At 42.0% G+C, this 19557-nt stretch overlaps 2 protein-coding genes across 5 annotated transcripts in view; one reads left to right on the forward strand and one right to left on the reverse strand.

The window, feature by feature from the left end:
- trpm7 (transient receptor potential cation channel, subfamily M, member 7) overlaps positions 1–15408 on the forward strand; it is a 41696-nt gene extending 26288 nt beyond the window's left edge. For 2 of the 3 annotated variants that reach the window (XM_077241914.1, XM_077241916.1), the window contains exons 23-36: positions 859–953; positions 1038–1128; positions 3504–3571; positions 4593–4618; positions 4772–4797; positions 4898–4951; positions 8117–8161; positions 8378–8443; positions 10828–11111; positions 11279–11361; positions 12409–12614; positions 13462–13513; positions 13635–13741; positions 14477–15408. In XM_077241914.1, coding sequence (XP_077098029.1) covers positions 859–953; positions 1038–1128; positions 3504–3571; positions 4593–4618; positions 4772–4797; positions 4898–4951; positions 8117–8161; positions 8378–8443; positions 10828–11111; positions 11279–11361; positions 12409–12614; positions 13462–13513; positions 13635–13741; positions 14477–14604 — 1331 coding nt within the window. In that variant the 3' untranslated portion in view covers positions 14605–15408. The remainder of the gene's footprint in view (positions 1–858; positions 954–1037; positions 1129–3503; positions 3572–4592; positions 4619–4771; positions 4798–4897; positions 4952–8116; positions 8162–8377; positions 8444–10827; positions 11112–11278; positions 11362–12408; positions 12615–13461; positions 13514–13634; positions 13742–14476) is intronic. The other variant, XM_077241915.1, reaches the window with a different exon arrangement.
- Positions 15409–17240: 1832 nt separating this feature from the next.
- Positions 17241–19557, reverse strand: part of usp8 (ubiquitin specific peptidase 8) — a 26438-nt gene continuing 24121 nt past the window's right edge. For both annotated transcript variants that reach the window (XM_077241920.1, XM_077241919.1), the window contains exons 18-19: positions 18163–18295; positions 17241–18064 (exon numbers count right to left, since the gene is read on the reverse strand). In XM_077241920.1, coding sequence (XP_077098035.1) covers positions 17906–18064; positions 18163–18295 — 292 coding nt within the window. In that variant the 3' untranslated portion in view covers positions 17241–17905. The remainder of the gene's footprint in view (positions 18065–18162; positions 18296–19557) is intronic.

The raw sequence follows: 19557 nt of genomic DNA on the forward strand, positions 1-19557 counted from the left end.
AACAAAAACACACAACTGAAATGACAGTGGTGAGAAAACAGCAGTTGAGAAAGCATCTGATCATCTGGTCATGTTTATTTATACAACACTTTTATAGTATTAAACATGAAAAATAGTGTCAGTGTTGCTTTTAGTTAGAATTATAGCTTCAGATTCTTCTATAAAGTAGTCACAGGCAACATGCATTATGTAATCAGACTACTTTTTTTAAATGTAACAAGTAAAACATTACAAGTAATGTTCACTACGTAATCAAATTACTTTTTTAATGTAACAAGTAACGCTCATTACGTAATCAGTTTATGTAACAAGTAACGTTTACTACGTAATCCGATTACTTTTTTAATATAACAAGTAACGCTCATTACGTAATCAGATAATTTTTTTAAGTAACGTGTATCGCATTGCTTTATAAATTTGCCTTCCACATTAAAATGAATATGTAAATATGTGCTGCTCTTTCTTCTCAATAACAAAATAAACACAACAAAAATGACAACGGTGAAAAACAGCAGTTGATAAAGCATCTGATCATCTGGTCACGTTTATTTAACAACACTTTATACAATAGATTGTGAGTCTGAAGTTTATCGGGGCCTTTAGAGGGTGAGACGGGTGACCTCTGACCTCGGGTGGTTTCATCTCAACCGGTCACTTTTTACTAAACGTCCCTCGGGAGTGAATAAAGTGCTGTCGTGTGTGTGTGTGTGACTGCGGTAGACTCAACTAACCCGGGCTGGTGCTTGTTTGGGGATTGGTTAGAGACGTGTCACCAGAGGGAAACGTTTAACAGTGACTGTAATCCACCCATCAAGTGTTTAAATGCCGTTGGACTCATTCTGCCATCTTTCTCTAAAGGTCACAAGGACGAGCATGAGGGTCAGAGGTCGTTCCCTAAAGAGAGTGCGGTGAGCGGGCGTCAGTCGAGTCCGTCCAGAAAGGCTGGAGATGTGGTCAGTGTAGTTTTAGATGCTAAAGATGCCACGGTTCCCTCAGGAGTGTCCCAATCCCGATGCATGTTGTGTGTGTCCCCGCAGGCGGGGTCGCAGGGTCACATGAGGATGGTGAACTCGTACGCCGGTTTCACAGAGTTCGACAGAAACCCTTCCTCCTTGCATCCAGAGTCCAGTGAGTTGCACAACCAGTGACCGCTGTAAACATGAACCCGTTTCAGCTTCTGACGACATCATGAGCACAGAACTCACACTGAACTCCTTTACACACTCATTTTAGAATTAAAATTCCCTGATAATTTACTCTCCTCCACGTCATCCGAGATGTTCATGTCTTTCTGTCTTCAGTGGAAAAGAAATGAAGGTTTTTGAGAAACACTCCAGGATTTTCTCCATATAGTGACTTCAATGGAGTCCAAATGTGAGTTTCAGTGCAGCTTCAAAGTCTCGACACGATCCAGCCGAGGAATAAGAGTCTGATCTAGACAAACCAGCGCACATTTAATAAAGAAATAAACATTTATATACTTTAAAACCACAAATGCTTGTCAACACACACACACCGCACACCAGCAGGAGACACGCGCCGTCACTCTGCACCGCAAACTCCGTCTCATTTTCTCCTCCGACTTCAAAATCGTCCAACATCATTGTTTTACCTTTTATTTATTTATTTTTCTTTGTAAAGGGCGTTTGACTTAGTCTTTACACGTTAGCTTTATAACACTGGGTCTGTTCTTACGCCTACGTCAAGCTTGACCTTTCACCCTGATCACGTAATGTGTGTCGCATCACAGCTCGTGCAGGACCAGCATTAGTGATTATAAAGTATATAAATGTTAATTTTAGTGGTGGGCCGTTATCGGCGTTAACCTGAGACTCTTATCGGGCGATAAAAAAAATATCGCTGTTAATCTTTTCTCAAAGTTGGGTTGGGATCATAAAATAGCTTTTTCGAATATTGTCATATTTTCGCGCAATTCCATGTGTAGCCTAGTATATTTAACATAATTGACGCCGCACCTACTGTCACAGTTGCGCAGCAGAGTATTTCCCTGTCAGGGACACAAGGTGTATACTTTTACTTGTTACGTTGGGCGACGTTCCTCTTGTTACTTTATTTTAGTGCAATTACATGTTGTTAAATGAGTTTATTCCAAGCGCGCTGTATTTTTTATGGGCATGAGCGATGCTCAATTTACAAATGAATCACTCTTTTGAGTTGATTCTGTTCAAAGACTTCATCAAACACGTTGGCAGATCTGTCTAAATCGGTTGGCGAATCAGTCTGAATGATCTGTTCAGTTCCTCACGCACTGAATCACTGAAGCGCGTTCAATCACACTCGACTCGGAGGCGTAACAGGAAGATTAAGAACATCAAGAGCGTTGGATGAAGTGGCCGTGGATCTAGTTTAGTCTAGTGAAAGCAAATCTGCAAATGCATCATATTTTTGCCAGCGATGAAGATCTTTATTAGTTGAACATCTTCATAAACTGTCTGTGAATGAATGATTCCACAGGACGATACATTCGATTTCATTTCATTCAGGTAATACATTTTACAACCAAACAGATTATTACGCCACAATAGCACTACTAAAAAGTATGAGATTATTCGTTTTTTGGACATATACATTAATTTATAGGCTACAAAAAAACGCTTCAGAGCGTCGGCGCACTGGCAAAGGTTAACAGGTTAAATAAGCTAACGTTACCATTGTGTGCAGTTTATGAAACGAACACCCGCCATCCCGCGGTAATGTGTGTGTATTGCGCAGGGGCATAGTCACACGAATAGTTTACATTGATTGAAAACTAGTTTGTTTAAAAAGGAGGAGGCTATTGCCGGTAAAGGCAGGTTCACGTAAAATCATTATGACATATTAGCTTAGTATGTTAAAAAAAAACGACGAAAACATGTTACTTGTTCAATTAATAAGCAGTTTGTTTGATGACAAATCGCTAAAGATGAAATCGGCCTCCCTTTCTGTCATTGTGAGTGTGCGGTTTTTTTCGAACGATATTGGACTTTTGCTCCTCTATTGTCGAATGGCATTTTTGGCAGAAATTCACATCCCTACGCGAGGCGAACTACTCTCAAAGACTTACTCTTAGTCATTATTTGGGTAGCGCACATATTCTGAATGCCTTCGGCAGAATTCAAATGAGCCATTTTAATCTAGATTAATTCCAAGATTACAGTGAGATTAATCTAGATTAAAAAAATTAATCTATGCCCACCTCTAGTTTATTTCTTTATTAAATGTGCGCTGGTTTGTCTAGATCAGACTCTTATTCCTCGGCTGGATCGAGACTTTGAAGCTGCACTGAAACTCACATTTGGACTCCATTGAAGTCACTATATGGAGAAAATCCTGGACTGTTTTCCTCAAAAACCTTCATTACTTTTCCACTTAAGAAAGAAAGACATGAACATCTTGGAGGACGTGGAGGAGAGTAAATTATCAGGGAATTTTAATTCTGAAGTGAAATAATCCTTTAAGTGTGCGTCCGGTCTCTTACGTGTGTGTGTGTGTGTGTGTTTCAGCGCTCAGTAAGCAGGAGAGGACGCGTGTGTCTCTGGAGGACGTCTCGCGCTACGAGGATCTGCTGTCGGTCAGTCAAACACTTAATCACGATCTTTAAGGGAAACCATTCACATCCAGAAATTGCTAGTCAATTTCAAATTTAATTTCAAAGTAACCAAATGTTTAACTGATATATTTAAAAATGTACTATCTTAATGTCTTCTATTAATTTCTCTTTCTATTATGCTTTTTCGGACCTTTTATGTAGTAACGGTGATTCAGTCTCACGTAGGTTTGTGACTAATTAGCATAATGCCAGCCTGTGGTGTTGATTGGCTGAGCAGCGTCTCTTAGCTCCGCCCTCAAACACTGTAGTGTATCTGAGACTGGAAGAGTTTGGTTCGTGTTGTTCGTGTCGAGAAGACAAGGTTTTCTGAGATTGATACGGTAAAACACACGCCATCGTTACTGTTCGTATCACTGTGATCAAGAGCTGAGATTCAGATATGATAATGAGCGTTTCTGACCAATCACAGCAGAGCAGCTCTCAGAGAGGCGGGGCTTAGAGAGACTGAATCCTTGATGAATGCGTTTCAGACACTGAGAAAGAGCTGAAGCTGCAGTGGAGATTATGAGGACATTAATGTGTTTTTGATCTTGGATGAATGTGAACCTGTTGTAGGAGACGCCAAACAACATTAGGAGCCTTTAAAATAACATAAGAGCACTTTAAATGTCATACAACTATTTGTTATTGTTTTGTATTATTCACTTTTTGTCTCTGACATGACAAGTAAAAAATAAATAACAGCAAGTAACACATTAAATTAAATGAGAAATTTTGAAGTAGAAAGACTGAAATAGAATTTTATTGTAAAACATACTTCAATTATCTTTATTTACAACTTTGATAAATCTTTTATACAGTGTACTGAATGCTGCAGCTAGACTATTAAAAGGGTTACGTAAGCGTGATCACATTTCTCCTATACTGGCCTCCCTTCACTGGCTTTGGTCAACTTCTGTTGTTTTAAATGTGCTCTAGAAATAAACTTGACTTGACATGTACAAACACACACACTCACACGCTGTTTGTCTTTTATTCTCAGGGTAAACCAGCTCAATCCAGCAAACTGTGAGTAACTGTCATCGTGACATCATCGTGTGTGAAACTAATTAACTCATGCAGTGATTGCATTTTTATAAATGATTGTTGCGGTCACTTACTAGAACTCAATTTACTCTTCTTGTTATTAATGTTTTCCTTGGTTTTTCCCATTGTGTTCAGGAGTCCAGGAGACGACATCTCAAACAGTGAGTGTTTCATCACATCTAATGATCAGCTGATGCAGAAAACATCCTGACTGAACATGCCTAACCGCTGTGTGTGTGTGTGTGTGTGTGTGTGTTTCAGCTGCAGCTGGTCTGTACGCCGCCCGTCACTCACACCTGGCCGCACGCAAGGACTGTAAGTCTGACCCCTGCTGGTCCGTCTCAGCACTGCACACACACACACACACACACACACAGGCTACGTTTACATGCAACCAAATAATCCGTTAGTAATCGGACTGACTGAAAAGCCTTCATGTAAACACCTTAATCGATTCGAATGAAATGTCAATCGAATTGAAAGGAGTGTTTATTACCTTTCTAATCCAATCGAGAGAACATGTAAACACTTGATCGGATTGAAAACCGAAACTGAAAGGATTGCACATGTGTAATGACGTGGAAATTGTGCAATGAAGAACTAGCGTAATGACGTGGAAATAGCGTAATGATGTAGAAATAGCGTAATGACGTAGAAATCGTGTAATGATGTAGAAATAGCGTAATGATGTAGAAATAGCGTAATGACGTGGAAATTGTGCAATGAAGAACTAGCGTAATGACGTAGAAATCGTGTAATGATGTAGAAATAGCGTAATGATGTAGAAATAGCGTAATGACGTAGAAATCGTGTAATGATGTAGAAATAGCGTAATGATGTAGAAATAGCGTAATGACGTAGAAATAGCGTAATGACGTAGAAATCGTGTAATGATGTAGAAATAGCGTAATGATGTAGAAATAGCGTAATGACGTGGAAATTGTGCAATGAAGAACTAGCGTAATGACGTAGAAATAGTGTAATGACGTAGAAATAGTGTAATGATGTAGAAATAGCGTAATGATGTAGAAATAGCGTAATGATGTAGAAATAGCGTAATGACGTAGAAATAGTGTAATGATGTAGAAATAGCGTAATGACGTAGAAATAGCGTAATGACGTAGAAATAACGCAATGATGTAGAAATAGCGTAATGATGTAGAAATAGTGTAATGATGTAGAAATAGCGTAATGATGTAGAAATAGCGTAATGAAGTAGAAATAGCGTAATGATGTAGAAATAGCGTAATGACGTAGAAATAGCGTAGTGATGTTGAAATAGCGTAGTGATGTTGAAATAGCGTAATGATGTAGAAATAGCGTAATGATGTAGAAATAGTGTAGTGATGTAGAAATAGCGTAATGATGTAGAAATAGCGTAATGATGTAGAAATAGCGTAATGATGTAGAAATAGCGTAATGTAGAAATAGCGTAATGATGTAGAAATAGCGTAATGACATAGAAATAGCGTAATGATGTAGAAATAGCGTAATGACGTGAAAATAGCGTAATGACGTAGAAATAGCGTAATGATGTAGAAATAGCGTAATGACGTAGAAATAGCGTAATGACGTAGAAATAGCGTAATGATGTAGAAGTAGCGTAATGATGTAGAAATAGCGTAATGATGTAGAAATAGCGTAATGACGTGGAAATAGCGCAATGATGTGGAAATATCGTAAAGCCGTGGAAATAGCGTAATGACGTAGAAATAGCGCAATGACGTAGAAATAGCGTAATGATGTGGAAATAGCGTAATGACGTAGAAATAGCGTAATGACGTAAAAATAGCGTAATGAAGTAGAAATAGCGTAATGAAGTAGAAATAGCGTAATGAAGTAGAAATAGCGTAATGATGTAGAAATAGCGTAATGAAGTAGAAATAGCGTGATGACATAGAAATAGCGTAATGATGTAGAAATAGCGTAATGACGTAGAAATAGCGTCATGACGTAGAAATAGCGTGATGACGTAGAAATAGCGTAATGATGTAGAAATAGCATAAAGGCGTATGACGCGCTGAACGAGCGGTTATCCTGATGAATAAAGTGTGGTATAAACGAGTGTGTCATCCTCCTATAATTCTGCTTTCTCTGCGTGTGTGAAGTGGAGCAGGACGTCACCAGCACTCGCTTCACACTCTCACACACACACAAGGTTTTGGACATTTTTACTGTGTGATCAATCTACAAAAATCCGCCGCGAACTCTATGGGCGCCGCCATCTTGCCTGCCGCCATTACTGCGTGCCTGCGAAGTGCACTTGCCGGTGCGTCTAATAACATTGCAATGAAAGTGGATCCTGCTCATGAAAGAAAATGTCTGGTGAAAGGAAACATTGGATAGATGATGTCAGGCAGTGGCCAAAACTTACCGATAAAGGTAATTTATTGACATCATATGTATTAATGTAAAAATGTGTCAGACAAATGTAATGTAATTAAGAGGTGTATTAATTGAATACAACAATAAAATCGAACGCTGTCATTGCTAGCTGTGTTGCTAATATGTTCACAAGTTGCTAATAACTCAGTGTTTCCCCTACCATTGTTTTGGGGGGGTTAAATATGAATCATACATGTTCTGTGTGAATGAATGATGCAGTCGACGCGCAGTTTCATTTAACACACACACGCGCGCTGAAGCATGTGTGACGCTCGAGCTGTTTATTTGCCTATAAGAGGACACGACTGCATGAACTTCCTCTCCAGACTCTAGATCAGCTCTTAAAGTCACTTTGTGAGCATTTAACCGCTTCGTTTGAGAAAAACTATCGTCATGTAACACCAGGAACTCGTGTAATCCGTATGGCCGTAAGTTAAACATGGGCAGTCAATGTGCAACAAAGATTCGTGAATTTCACAAACGGTTTTATTCCAGGCCTGTAGTTTTGTGCTGTTGTTAAAACAGCCAACCACACAACACGCTCTTCCCCGCATCACTGGACAGCATACGTACTAAAAAATGTGTAAATTCGTACAGCTAACATCTGCTACAACCGCCTACGGGACCACCGCGCTACTTCCGCTACTTCCTGAGCAGCGACGCACGCAGTAATGGCGGCACAACGGCTCATACGCTCATCATCTCCTAATCATGACCAGAAATGGATAAATATTAAGTCTGCTGTTTAAAACAAATAAAGAACTAATGTAGGAGAATAGTTATTATGTGCAGACAGCAGAAAACTGTATATTGGTGTGCGCATGTCAAAAAATGTATTCCGATTTGAATCTTGTGACATATAAACACACACATCAACCCGATCACGTTTAGAGTTGATGTGAACACTACGCTCGTCTTCATCAATCGGAAGGAATTCTGTCCGATACAAAAAACAAAGGTTGTGCATGTGAACGCAGCCGGTGCGCTTCCCTCACAGATCCAGAACTGCGACTGATAGGATCGGGACCATGATGATGTCATGGTGTGTGTGTGTGTGCTGTAATGCTCATTCTTTGCTCTGTGTGTTTGGAGCAGCGATCGGGTCTCCGTTCAAGCCCATGGAGAGTTATCAGTATTCAGGTCAGTTTCTGTCAGTGTCCTGAAAGCATAAACGTGTCCTGATTTAAACCCGACCCACAATGCCTCACTCACTTAAACACAAACACTGTAATGACAGCCTCTAAACGTGTCATTTAACTGGCTGAGACGTGGTGGTTTGGGTTTGAACCTGTGTGTGACGTGTTCTGACATCAGCCCTCTGTGTGTGTGTGTGTGTGTGTGTGTGTGTGTGTGTAGCGGTGGAGCGTAATAACCTGATGCGGTTGTCCCAGAGTATTCCATTCACCCCAGTTCCCCCTCGAGGTAAGACACTCCTGCCCTCCTGTCCCATCATGCTTTGCTGTTTATTTCATGTAGTGCTGGGCGGTGTTTGTTAGGGCTGTCAAATAAAAATTCGAATTTCAAATATTCGTAGACTTAAAAAATAAACTTAAATACTTAATTAAAATTAAATAAAAAAATACAAAAACTGTGCATTCAAATTTTTGTGTCAAAGCACACGAGACATGTTAGCTTCTGTTAGCTTATCCAGTATACAGCGCTGGATTGCGTTGCTAATGTGAAAAAGGGCGGGAAAAGGTTCTTCCTCCTGGCGAAAACCCTCAGTTTTTGGGAAAGATGTTACAACAACACACTTGACCAAACCTGCACATCGGTCAGAGCTGTGTGTGTGTGTGTGTGTGTGTGTGTGTGTGTGTGTGTGTGTGTGTGAGAGAGAGAGAGTGTATATGTAGATGTAGTGAGTAGAAGTGAGTGTGTGTGTGTGTGTGTGTGAGAGAGAGAGTGTAGATGTAGTGAGTAGAAGTGAGTGTGTGTGTGTGTGTGTGAGAGAGAGAGTGTAGATGTAGTGAGTAGAAGTGAGTGTGTGTGTGTGTGTGAGAGAGAGAGAGAGTGTAGATGTAGTGAGTAGAAGTGTGTGTGTGTGTGTGTGTGTGTGTGTGTGTGAGAGAGTGTATATGTAGATGTAGTGAGTAGAAGTGAGTGTGTGTGTGTGAGAGAGAGAGAGAGTGTATATGTAGATGTAGTGAGTAGAAGTGTGTGTGTGTGTGTGTGTGTGTGAGAGAGAGAGTGTATATGTAGATGTAGTGAGTAGAAGTGAGTGTGTGTGTGTGTGTGTGTGTGTGTGTGTGTGTGTGAGAGAGAGAGTGTATATGTAGTGAGTAGGAGTGTGTGTGTGTGAGTGTGTGAGAGAGAGAGTGTATATGTAGATGTAGTGAGTAGAAGTGTGTGTGTGTGAGAGAGAGAGTGTATATGTAGATGTAGTGAGTAGAAGTGAGTGTGTGTATGTGTGTGTGTGTGTGTGTGTGTGTGTGTGTGTGTGAGAGAGAGAGTGTATATGTAGTGAGTAGGAGTGTGTGTGTGTGAGTGTGTGTGTGTGTGAGAGAGAGAGTGTATATGTAGATGTAGTGAGTAGAAGTGAGTGTGTGTGTGTGTGTGTGTGTGTGAGAGAGAGAGTGTATATGTAGTGAGTAGGAGTGTGTGTTTCTGAATGTCAGTTTGCTGTTGTGTAAGCAGCCGCTATAGTGTCCACTATCCATCTGGATGGGGATGCCAGATCGTGCCGCGAGCCTGAGAGAGGAGATCTGCCCTCACCGGAGTCGGCCACGGAGCTGTAAGTGACAGCCGTGCTAGTTCCGAATCTGATTCTCCCAACGCGGGGCTATGAGGAGCACAGAGTGGCGCGTTTCCCTGATTCTCTTGATCACCTGTGGTAACAGAGACTGGAGGGAAAGGATATAAGCAGGAGGCTGGGCCAAACCTGGGCCAGCGCGTCCTCGTCCTTCGAGAAGAACGTCGGGCATTGAGCGTTGTCTTTTGACGCAAATAGGTCGACTTCCGCTCTGCTGAATAGGCGCCACTGTTTCTGGACCGTTTGGGGGTGCAGGGACCATTCCCCTGGGGGAACATTGTCCCTGGACAGTTTGTCTGGGCCGTCGTTCAAATGGCCAGGCACATGCGCCGCCCTCAGCGAACCTAATTGAACCACTGCAGTAGCCTGTTTGAAGGGGACTGACAGGGAATAAACTTAGACGGCGGTCCGGCTGCAGCAGGACACGCACGTCTTTTCGGAGGCGATGTGTCTGTTAGTAAGCGCGAGCGCTCGTGAGCGGGCCCGTAACTTACATTCTTAACCTCACATTATACTCACTTGAGATTTCTCTGGGTTCACGCTGGGCTCACTGGTAGGCTGCAGCAGTTGCCCGCAGGACAGCCAATGAGCACGCGAGATGGCCTGCTCTAGGTCTGCTAGCTGCGTTGACAATGAATACAAAATTAAGGATAATTTTTTTGGCTTCAATATCTCGAGAAGATGAATCTTTCCCGTAGCGTAAGCTAAACTTACGCAATACAAGAGAACCTCTCGTAAGAGAACCAAAATTTCCTTGCATGCACATTAAGGAAATTATATTTAATTTAAGAACAATTGTTTCAAAAGTTAATGCACTTTAAAAAGATGCTTGCCCTGGTTTATATTGCGCTCGCGTGCGCCCTCTTGTGGACACAGACGATACACAACCTTTCCTCTAGCATGAAGTATTGCCTTTAGAATTCGAATATAATTAGAATTTCGCTAATATTTCAGAAAGAAATTCGAGTTTAGCTTTTCAGCCATGTTGACAGCCCTAGTGTGTGTCACACCGCCCAGCCCTACGCTGCACTACTGTGTGTGTGATGTGTGTGTGCAGGCGAGCCCGTGACCGTGTACCGTCTGGAGGAGAGTTCCCCGAACAGCATCAATAACAGCATGTCGTCGTGGGCTCAGCGCGGGCTCTGCGCGAAGATCGAGTTCCTCAGTAAAGAGGAGATGGGCGGAGGCCTGCGGCGCGCGCTCAAGGTGCTGTGCACGTGGTCCGAGTACGACATCCTCAAACCCGGACACCTGTACATCGTCAAGTCCTTCCTGCCTGAGGTGGTCAACACCTGGCAGACCATTTACAGAGAGGAAACAGTCCTACACCTCTGTCTCAGGGTACGAACACACACACACACACACACCTAGTCTTGAGCTCAGGTGTACACATGAGTTTTTAATAACAATTTTTGTCATGTAATTTGGAATCGGTAACTGACTCCATTTATATTCCCAGCGTGTGTTAATGTGTGTGTGTGTGTGTGTGTGTGTGTGTTTGTGAACAGGAGATTCAGCAGCAGAGAGCGGCTCAGAAACTCACGTTTGCCTTCAATCAGATCCGACCCAAAACTATCCCATACTCACCCAGGTACTGTACACACACACACACACACACACACACACACACTCACCCATGTACTGTATACACTCACACATTCACCCATGTAATGTACACACACACTCATCCAGGTACTACACACACACACACACACACTCACCCAGGTACTGTATACACACACACACACACTCACCCAGGTACTGTATACACACACACACACACTCACCCAGGTACTGTACACACACACACTCACCCAGGTACTGTACACACACACACTCACCCAGGTACTATACACACACACACACAGGTACTGTTCTCTCACAAACACACACAGGTACTGTTCTCTCACAAACACACACATATGCCTGGAGATTATGAAACTACATGATCCCTGAAAACAAACACCAGTCAGTTTTCCAGTTGAGGATGTCGCTGAACTTTTGTCTCTGAACACACTGATGCGCGAGTGTGTTGTGTGACGGAGGTGTGTGTTGAGTGTGTGACGGCAGTGTGTTGTGTGTGTGACGGCGGTGTGTTGTGTGATGGCATTGTGTGTTGTGTGACAGCAGTGTGTGTGTGTGTGTGTGTGTTGTGTGACGGCAGTGTGTGTTGGCTGTGTGTGTGTGACGGCTGTGTGTGTTGGCTGTGTGTGTGACGGCTGTGTGTGTGTGACGGCGGTGTGTGTGACGGCTGTGTGCGTGTTGTGTGACGGTAGTGTGTGTTGGCGGTGTGTGTGACGGCTGTGTGTTTGTTGTGTGACAGCAGTGTGTGTGACGGCTGTGTGTTTGTTGTGTGACAGCAGTGTGTGTGACGGCTGTGTGTGTGTTGTGTGTTGGCGGTGTGTGTGACGGCTGTATGTGTGTTGTGTGACAGCAGTGTGTGTAGGCGGTGTGTGTGACGGCAGTGTGTGTTGGCGGTGTGTGTGTTGTGTGACGGCAGTGTGTGTTGGCGGTGTGTGTGACGGCAGTGTGTGTTGGCGGTGTGTGTGACGGCAGTGTGTGTGACGGCAGTGTGTGTAATCGGCAGTGTGTGTTGGCGGTGTGTGTGACGGCGGTGTGTGTGTGTGTGTGTGTGCAGGTTCCTGGAGGTGTTCCTGCTGTACTGCCACTCTGCCGGTCAGTGGTTCGCTATCGAGGAGTGCATCACGGGAGACTTCCGCAAGTTTAACAACAACAACGGAGACGAAATCGTCCCGACGAACCTTCTGGAAGAAACCATGCTGGCCTTCAGCCACTGGACGTATGAATACACACGCGGAGAGCTGCTCGTGCTCGACCTGCAGGGTGTGTGTGTCTCACGTACACGCGTTACAGCGTTGAATAATCCTCAAAGTGCTCTCTGGTGCGCTTCAGTCATGTCTGACCGAAATATTTTACGTTTCATCGTAATGGTACGAAACTTGGCTAAGGTTTTGGCACTTGCTGTGTGAACACACACACACACACACACACACACACACACACAAAAAGAATGAAACACAGACATTAGAACAGGTTTAATGGTCCTGAAACATTAGTCACACTCAGAAACGAGAGCATTGTAAATGAATGAGACGAAGTTCCTCTAGTGGAAGCGTTTGGTACTGCAGCCGAACACACACTCTCTCTGAACGCTCATTTACTGAGATATCAGCTCACATGTGCAACACAACTTGCTTAGAGTTATGGCTTTGATTTTTTGCAGTTTTAAAGTAAAATGTGAATTTGAAAATGTATATTTTATATACATTTAAAATAGTATTTTTGTGCACTTTTCATAAAACGAGCAAGAAGACTAGACTACTGATGTCTATCAAAACTTTTTTTCTGGATTGCATTTTTCATAACAATACACACAAAATTCTGTTACTTTATGTTCACTTTTATTTAACTTCAGCAATAATCTTCCAGAGAGATTTAAAGCATTCAAGATTTACGAATTTAAGTAGGAAATGTAATTTTCAGTTTTATGCTCAAAAAGTGAATAAATGGATTATAAATACAGTGTACATATAATTTAGTATAACAAATATGAAATAAAAAACTAGAGTAAATGTCTGTAATGTTGAGACATGTGAAGAGCACCGGAGGCTAAGCCTGTGTATCGCTGTGTTCTGCTAGTGTGTGTTTCTGTAACGCTCTCTCTCTGCAGGAGTGGGCGAGATACTGACAGATCCGTCGGTCATCAAGAGCGGAGAGAAAGGGTCAGTTTTCATGAAGTGGATCTCAGAAAACCAGGAGAAAGAAAATAAAGCTTATTTTAAGATCTTTAAATGTGTGATGCACTAGTTGGTTAATTTACTGTTTTGTGTTTGATTACATCAGGTCATATGACATGATCTTTGGCCCCGCGAACCTCGGAGACGATGCAATCCGAAACTTCCGCGCCAAACATCACTGCAACTCGTGCTGCCGCAAACTCAAACTCCCAGGTGAGCAGAACAACCCTGACGGACGGAGTTCTGCTAGCTTATCCAGCACAGCGGCGGCTGCTAATGCTAATGTGAAGAGTTACACACTCTCTCAGTCAGAGGCAGACATCGTGCAACAACACACTTGACCAAACCTGCACATCGGTCAGAGCTGTGTGTGTGTGTGTGTGTGTGTGTGTGTGTGTGTGTGTGTGTGTGTGTGTGTGTGTGTGTGTGTGTGTGTGTGTGTGTGAAAGCGCTCAGCGCTCGCTCAGATCAAGAGCGTCTGGTGTGTTTGATGAACGATATGTAGATGTAGTGAGCAGAAGTGAGTGTTTGCTGTTGTGTGTTCATGTTCAGTACGCTGTGTGTTGAAGTGTGTTTTCTCAGGTTACTGATACACACACACAGTTTTATGCACTATTATAACCAAAATTTCCTTGCATGCACATTAAGGAAATTATATTTAATTTAAGAACAATTGTTTCAAAAGTTAATGCACTTTAAAAAGATGCTTGCTCTGGTTTATATTGCGCTCGCGTGCGCCCTCTTGTGGACACAGACGATACACAACTAGCATGATACTCTAGCATGAAGTATTGCCTTTAGAATTCGAATATAATTAGAATTTCGCTAATATTTCAGAAAGAAATTCGAGTTTAGCTTTTCAGCCATGTTGACAGCCCTAGTGTGAACGGCACTTTATTCTGTATTTGCTGTTTTAAAGGAGGTGTGTGTGTGTGTGTGTGTTGTCAGACCTGAAACGTAACGACTACACCCCAGATAAGCTGACGCTGCACGACTCCTCCGAGGGCCCGTCCCACTCGCCGCCTGCAGGGGGCGCCGCTAAAGACCCGCGCCCAGCGATGCGCTTAATGCTGTGAGCCGCGCACGACTCGCCCGACCGAAGCGTCCCGAGCAGCGCATGATGACAGGAACTAAGACACAGTGTGTGTGTGTGTGTGTGTGTGTGGCGGACACAAGCGTGCGTGATTTTAATGACGTTGAGAGTGTGTCTCCTGAACAAAAGAACAGATGCAACTTAAGAGATGTTTTAACAAGTCAGTTTATCCTGTATGATTACAAAAGGATTGTCATCTTTTAAAAGTATTTTTAAAGATTTTTATGTCTATGAAATTATAAAGTGGTTAATAACTGGTACAAATATCACTGTATAGAGTTAAATATTTATTCTAAACTACAAGTTGCCTTGTATAATATAAAAGCAATTTTCATGTGCTGTCCGTCACTTTTTTGGAAGGAACACTTGCTTATTATATACGATTATCAGATTTTGTACAGAGCTGTATGCCAACAGAATGTTTTTATGTACAGAGAACCACACTGTATGGATGCATTTATGATTCAGACTTAATTTATGTTTGAATCTCGTGTAGATTAAGGGCAGATTGCAATGCAAATAACAGCGCAGTGTGTGTGATTGCCCTGCGCTGACCACTGAAACCAGTCCACACAATCAAGACTCGCGTTTATAATATGTTACCGCGGTACTTTCGTCATTTATTGTAGCTGGAGAATTGTGTGAGGGTGTTAATCTAGTGTATCTCATAGATACATTTATCTGGCACGATTATATCAGCTGAAACATGAGAATATTTGATGCTGGGGATGTTAATGGATCTGTAAACATTTTTTTACTGTATATTTAATAAAACACTGAAAAATCATATAATGGTCATTTGTCTATGTCCTCTCACTGTAAGACTTAGTTTTGGTGTGATTATTCTGTTGTGTGAGTTTAAAAGCTCCAAGAACACTTAATCGTTATACTTGTTATATGGCCCTTGGTGTGAACTAACTTTTAAAGCACTTTCACGCCGAAGACAGTTGTAGAAATCGGTAAAAGAATAGCAGAGTCCACAACTATACCGAAACAGGAATTATATCATTGGAATCAGTTTCCCGGATGTAGAACGACAAAAACATTGACAGCCAATCATAATCCATCCCGCTATTAAGAGCTTGCATATTTTAAGCTAAACCTAATTTTGGCTTTAATAAGATTTTTTTTCAAATAGGCAAGAATAAACCCGGTGGTGGTTCCTGTCCTTTCGACTACACAGCACTCGAATGAGACTACTGGTAATCACGACTTCAGAAGTGGGAAAGAAAAGCACATGAAGGCAGATAAGAGCTTAATTAGTGGGTTCAGGTGTGCTTAATTACTAAACGACTGGCTGTACAGATGGAAAACACAACAGTTTCGTATCCATAGCAACCACTGTCCGTTAAGATCAGAGACAGTAAGTTACATAGAAAATATAAGAGCTGTCGTTATTTATGTCTTTATTTTAGTGAGTAGTTTAAAAGAATTTTGTGTGAACAGGCGATTAAGCCAAGGCGCGCTCCATTGTGAGAGACCTCAACAGAAAGTCGTTGTTTAACTAGTTACCCGCTTCAAACATCCCGCGTTAACATTATAATTTGCGTTTGTGAAGTGTCTGTCAGTTGCTCACCTCAGAGAAAATCCCGTCAGAATCGGTGTTCCTGCGATCGACGGATAAAACCACCCGCGATTTTACCTCAAGGAATCATCGATCATCTTCAACGGACAAAATCCAGTCACGTGAGTTTCAGATTCCCGCCACATATGAAATATTCTCAGAAGGCCCCGAATGGCTTCTTGCTATGTTACAGTTTTTAAATGTAGTATTTATTGTAATTAATGGGGCGTTATTCAATAATTCCATGAATTAGATGTGCTTTTCAGATATTAGCTTTTCACTCAAACCTACAGAGTAATTGTGTAAAATCATCTCATTTGATATAGTAGTGTTGCAATCATGACATATCTTCAGTTTAAAATAGGGGAAATTAAATCTGTAAATCTGAATCTATACCTTTCAGATTAATCTTTTACTGGGATTTATGGTAAAAACTATTTTAAATTAAATGTTTAACTTATTTTTAGTGTCATTAATGTCAAAATACTATGTATAAATATTTATACAGATATGATGGTGGATGTGTGGAAGTCATGTGACAAGATCAGATGAATTAACATAACTGTTTAAGAAATGTAATATCTTGGCACATTAATAGAATGCATATCAAACTTTCACATAGGTTTGTCCAATCAGATTATCAGTTTTATAAATCCTGTTCAACACATGACAGAAAGCCAGTGTTAGAATTGAGGGGAGTCCGGGGCCTCCTTTCATTAAAACTAGAATACTAGAAGCATAATATACAACAATATAACCTTTTTCTATTAAATTGTTGCACAGCCACTCCCAATTTTACAAGATGCTGCTCTAAATTAGACGTGCTTGGGGAAAAACATGCTCAAGTGCTGTTTTCTGAAGGAAGTTAACTGTGACTGGCTGAAGAATCCTCATTTTACTTAACGATAATCATAAAATATACATTTTCTCTGTTTTTATGTTTAACTCACTGATACTGAATAAGCGTTTATCTTAAATCCACAATCCCGCTGAGATAGTCATATTACAAACACACAACACACAGTCAGTGTTAGACAGAAGACTCAAAGCACACGTGTGTTTATGTCTTTATTTATGCATGTATAATGTTTATAAGCTAATACATGGATTTAAAGAATGCACTTATAAGAAACCAGGTGAGAGATTGACTCGGTCCATCAGAAGTCGTTTCCATCATGTGACCTGTGTGTGCGCATCACTACACACTCGATCCAGAGCAATATTAGTACAGAGATGATACACATGTAGTGCTTCACTGATTGGGTTTGATGAATGAGGTTATTGCACTGATTAGCGGATCACTAGCCGAAGCGTAGGGAGATTTCCACTGTTTAGTGAGTGATTTAATGTTAAACAGAGTCGAGAGCGGTTTCTTTCGGGTCTGGCAGCACCAGTACTGCAGGATTTGGTCACCGTATAAATAAATTAAACGCGTCTCTAAGCGACGAATGCGCGTCTAATGAGCGGTTTGGATTATAGTGCGCGTATACTGACGGCTAGTCTCACACAGGTCCGTCTAAATCACGTCACGTGACACATCAGGCCGACGCTCCGAATGCGTTGGGATTCCTGTTACAATCCTACAGGATTACTGTATCGCCGAGAGAGAGAGAGAGAGAGAGAGAGACGCGATCCATCAGCAGAGGTGTCGATAAGTGTCCGCTCCGCCCACAGTGTGTCAATCACCCGGTCGCCACGGTGATGAGCTGTCGCTCTCCCATCACAGGGAGGAGTAGAAGAAGATGTACGCGGCGGCCGAGCGAACGTTGGCGGACGAGATCTCGGAAACCTCGTGATCATCGAACTTGAACCAGCGCTGCTTGTGCGGGTTCTTGCAGTACGCCGTGTAATGGCCGCCGTCCATCCCGCCGTAGTGATTCTGCGGAGGAGAACACACGTTACAGCACCAGGAGTGTGTGTGTGTGTGTGTGTGTGTGTGTGTGTGTGTGTGTGTGTGTCGTGATGGCGGGTACTCACAGATACGCCGTACAGGTTGTACTTCTTCAGGTTGTGTTTGGGCCCGATGACGTACTGCGACAGGTCCAGATTATCCAGCGGGAAATCCACCAGCGTCTGCAGCTTCTCCCGCCACCGGCCGTCGTACTTAAACCTAGAAACACACAACACCACGTTACACACTTAAACCTAGAAACACACAACAACACGTTTCACACTTAAACCTAGAAACACACAACACCACGTTTCACACTTAAACCTAGAAACACACAACACCACGTTTCACACTTAAACCTAGAAACACACAACACCACGTTTCACACTTAAACCAAGAAACACACAACACCACGTTTCACACTTAAACCTTGAAACGCACAACAACACGTTTCACACTTAAACCTAGAAACACACAACACCACGTTTCACACTTAAACCTAGAAACACACAACACCACGTTACACACTTAAACCTAGAAACACACAACACCACGTTTCACACTTAAACCTAGAAACACACAACACCACGTTTCACACTTAAACCTAGAAACACACAACACCACGTTTCACACTTAAACCTAGAAACACACAACACCACGTTTCACACTTAAACCTAGAAACACACAACAACACATTACACACTTAAACCTAGAAACACACAACACCACGTTTCACACTTAAACCTAGAAACACACAACACCACGTTTCACACTTAAACCTAGAAACACACAACACCACGTTTCACACTTAAACCTAGAAACACACAACACGTTTCACACTTAAACCTAGAAACGCACAACACCACGTTTCACACTTAAACCTAGAAACACACAACACCACGTTACACACTTAAACCTAGAAACACACAACACCACGTTTCACACTTAAACCTAGAAACACACAACACCACGTTTCACACTTAAACCTAGAAACACACAACACCACGTTTCACACTTAAACCTAGAAACACACAACACCACGTTTCACACTTAAACCTAGAAACACACAACAACACGTTACACACTTAAACCTAGAAACACACAACAACACGTTTCACACTTAAACCTAGAAACACACAACACCACGTTACACACTTAAACCTAGAAACACACAACACCACGTTTCACACTTAAACCTAGAAACACACAACACCACGTTTCACACTTAAACCTAGAAACACACAACAACACGTTACACACTTAAACCTAGAAACACACAACAACACGTTTCACACTTAAACCTAGAAACACACAACAACACGTTTCACACTTAAACCTAGAAACACACAACACCACGTTTCACACTTAAACCTAGAAACACACAACAACACGTTACACACTTAAACCTAGAAACACACAACAACACGTTTCACACTTAAACCTAGAAACACACAACACCACGTTTCACACTTAAACCTAGA

The sequence above is a fragment of the Siphateles boraxobius genome, unplaced genomic scaffold (assembly GCF_051911475.1).
Source record: "Siphateles boraxobius isolate OS27281-9 unplaced genomic scaffold, OSU_SipBor_1 247, whole genome shotgun sequence".
In the NCBI taxonomy this organism is placed as follows: domain Eukaryota; kingdom Metazoa; phylum Chordata; class Actinopteri; order Cypriniformes; family Leuciscidae; genus Siphateles; species Siphateles boraxobius.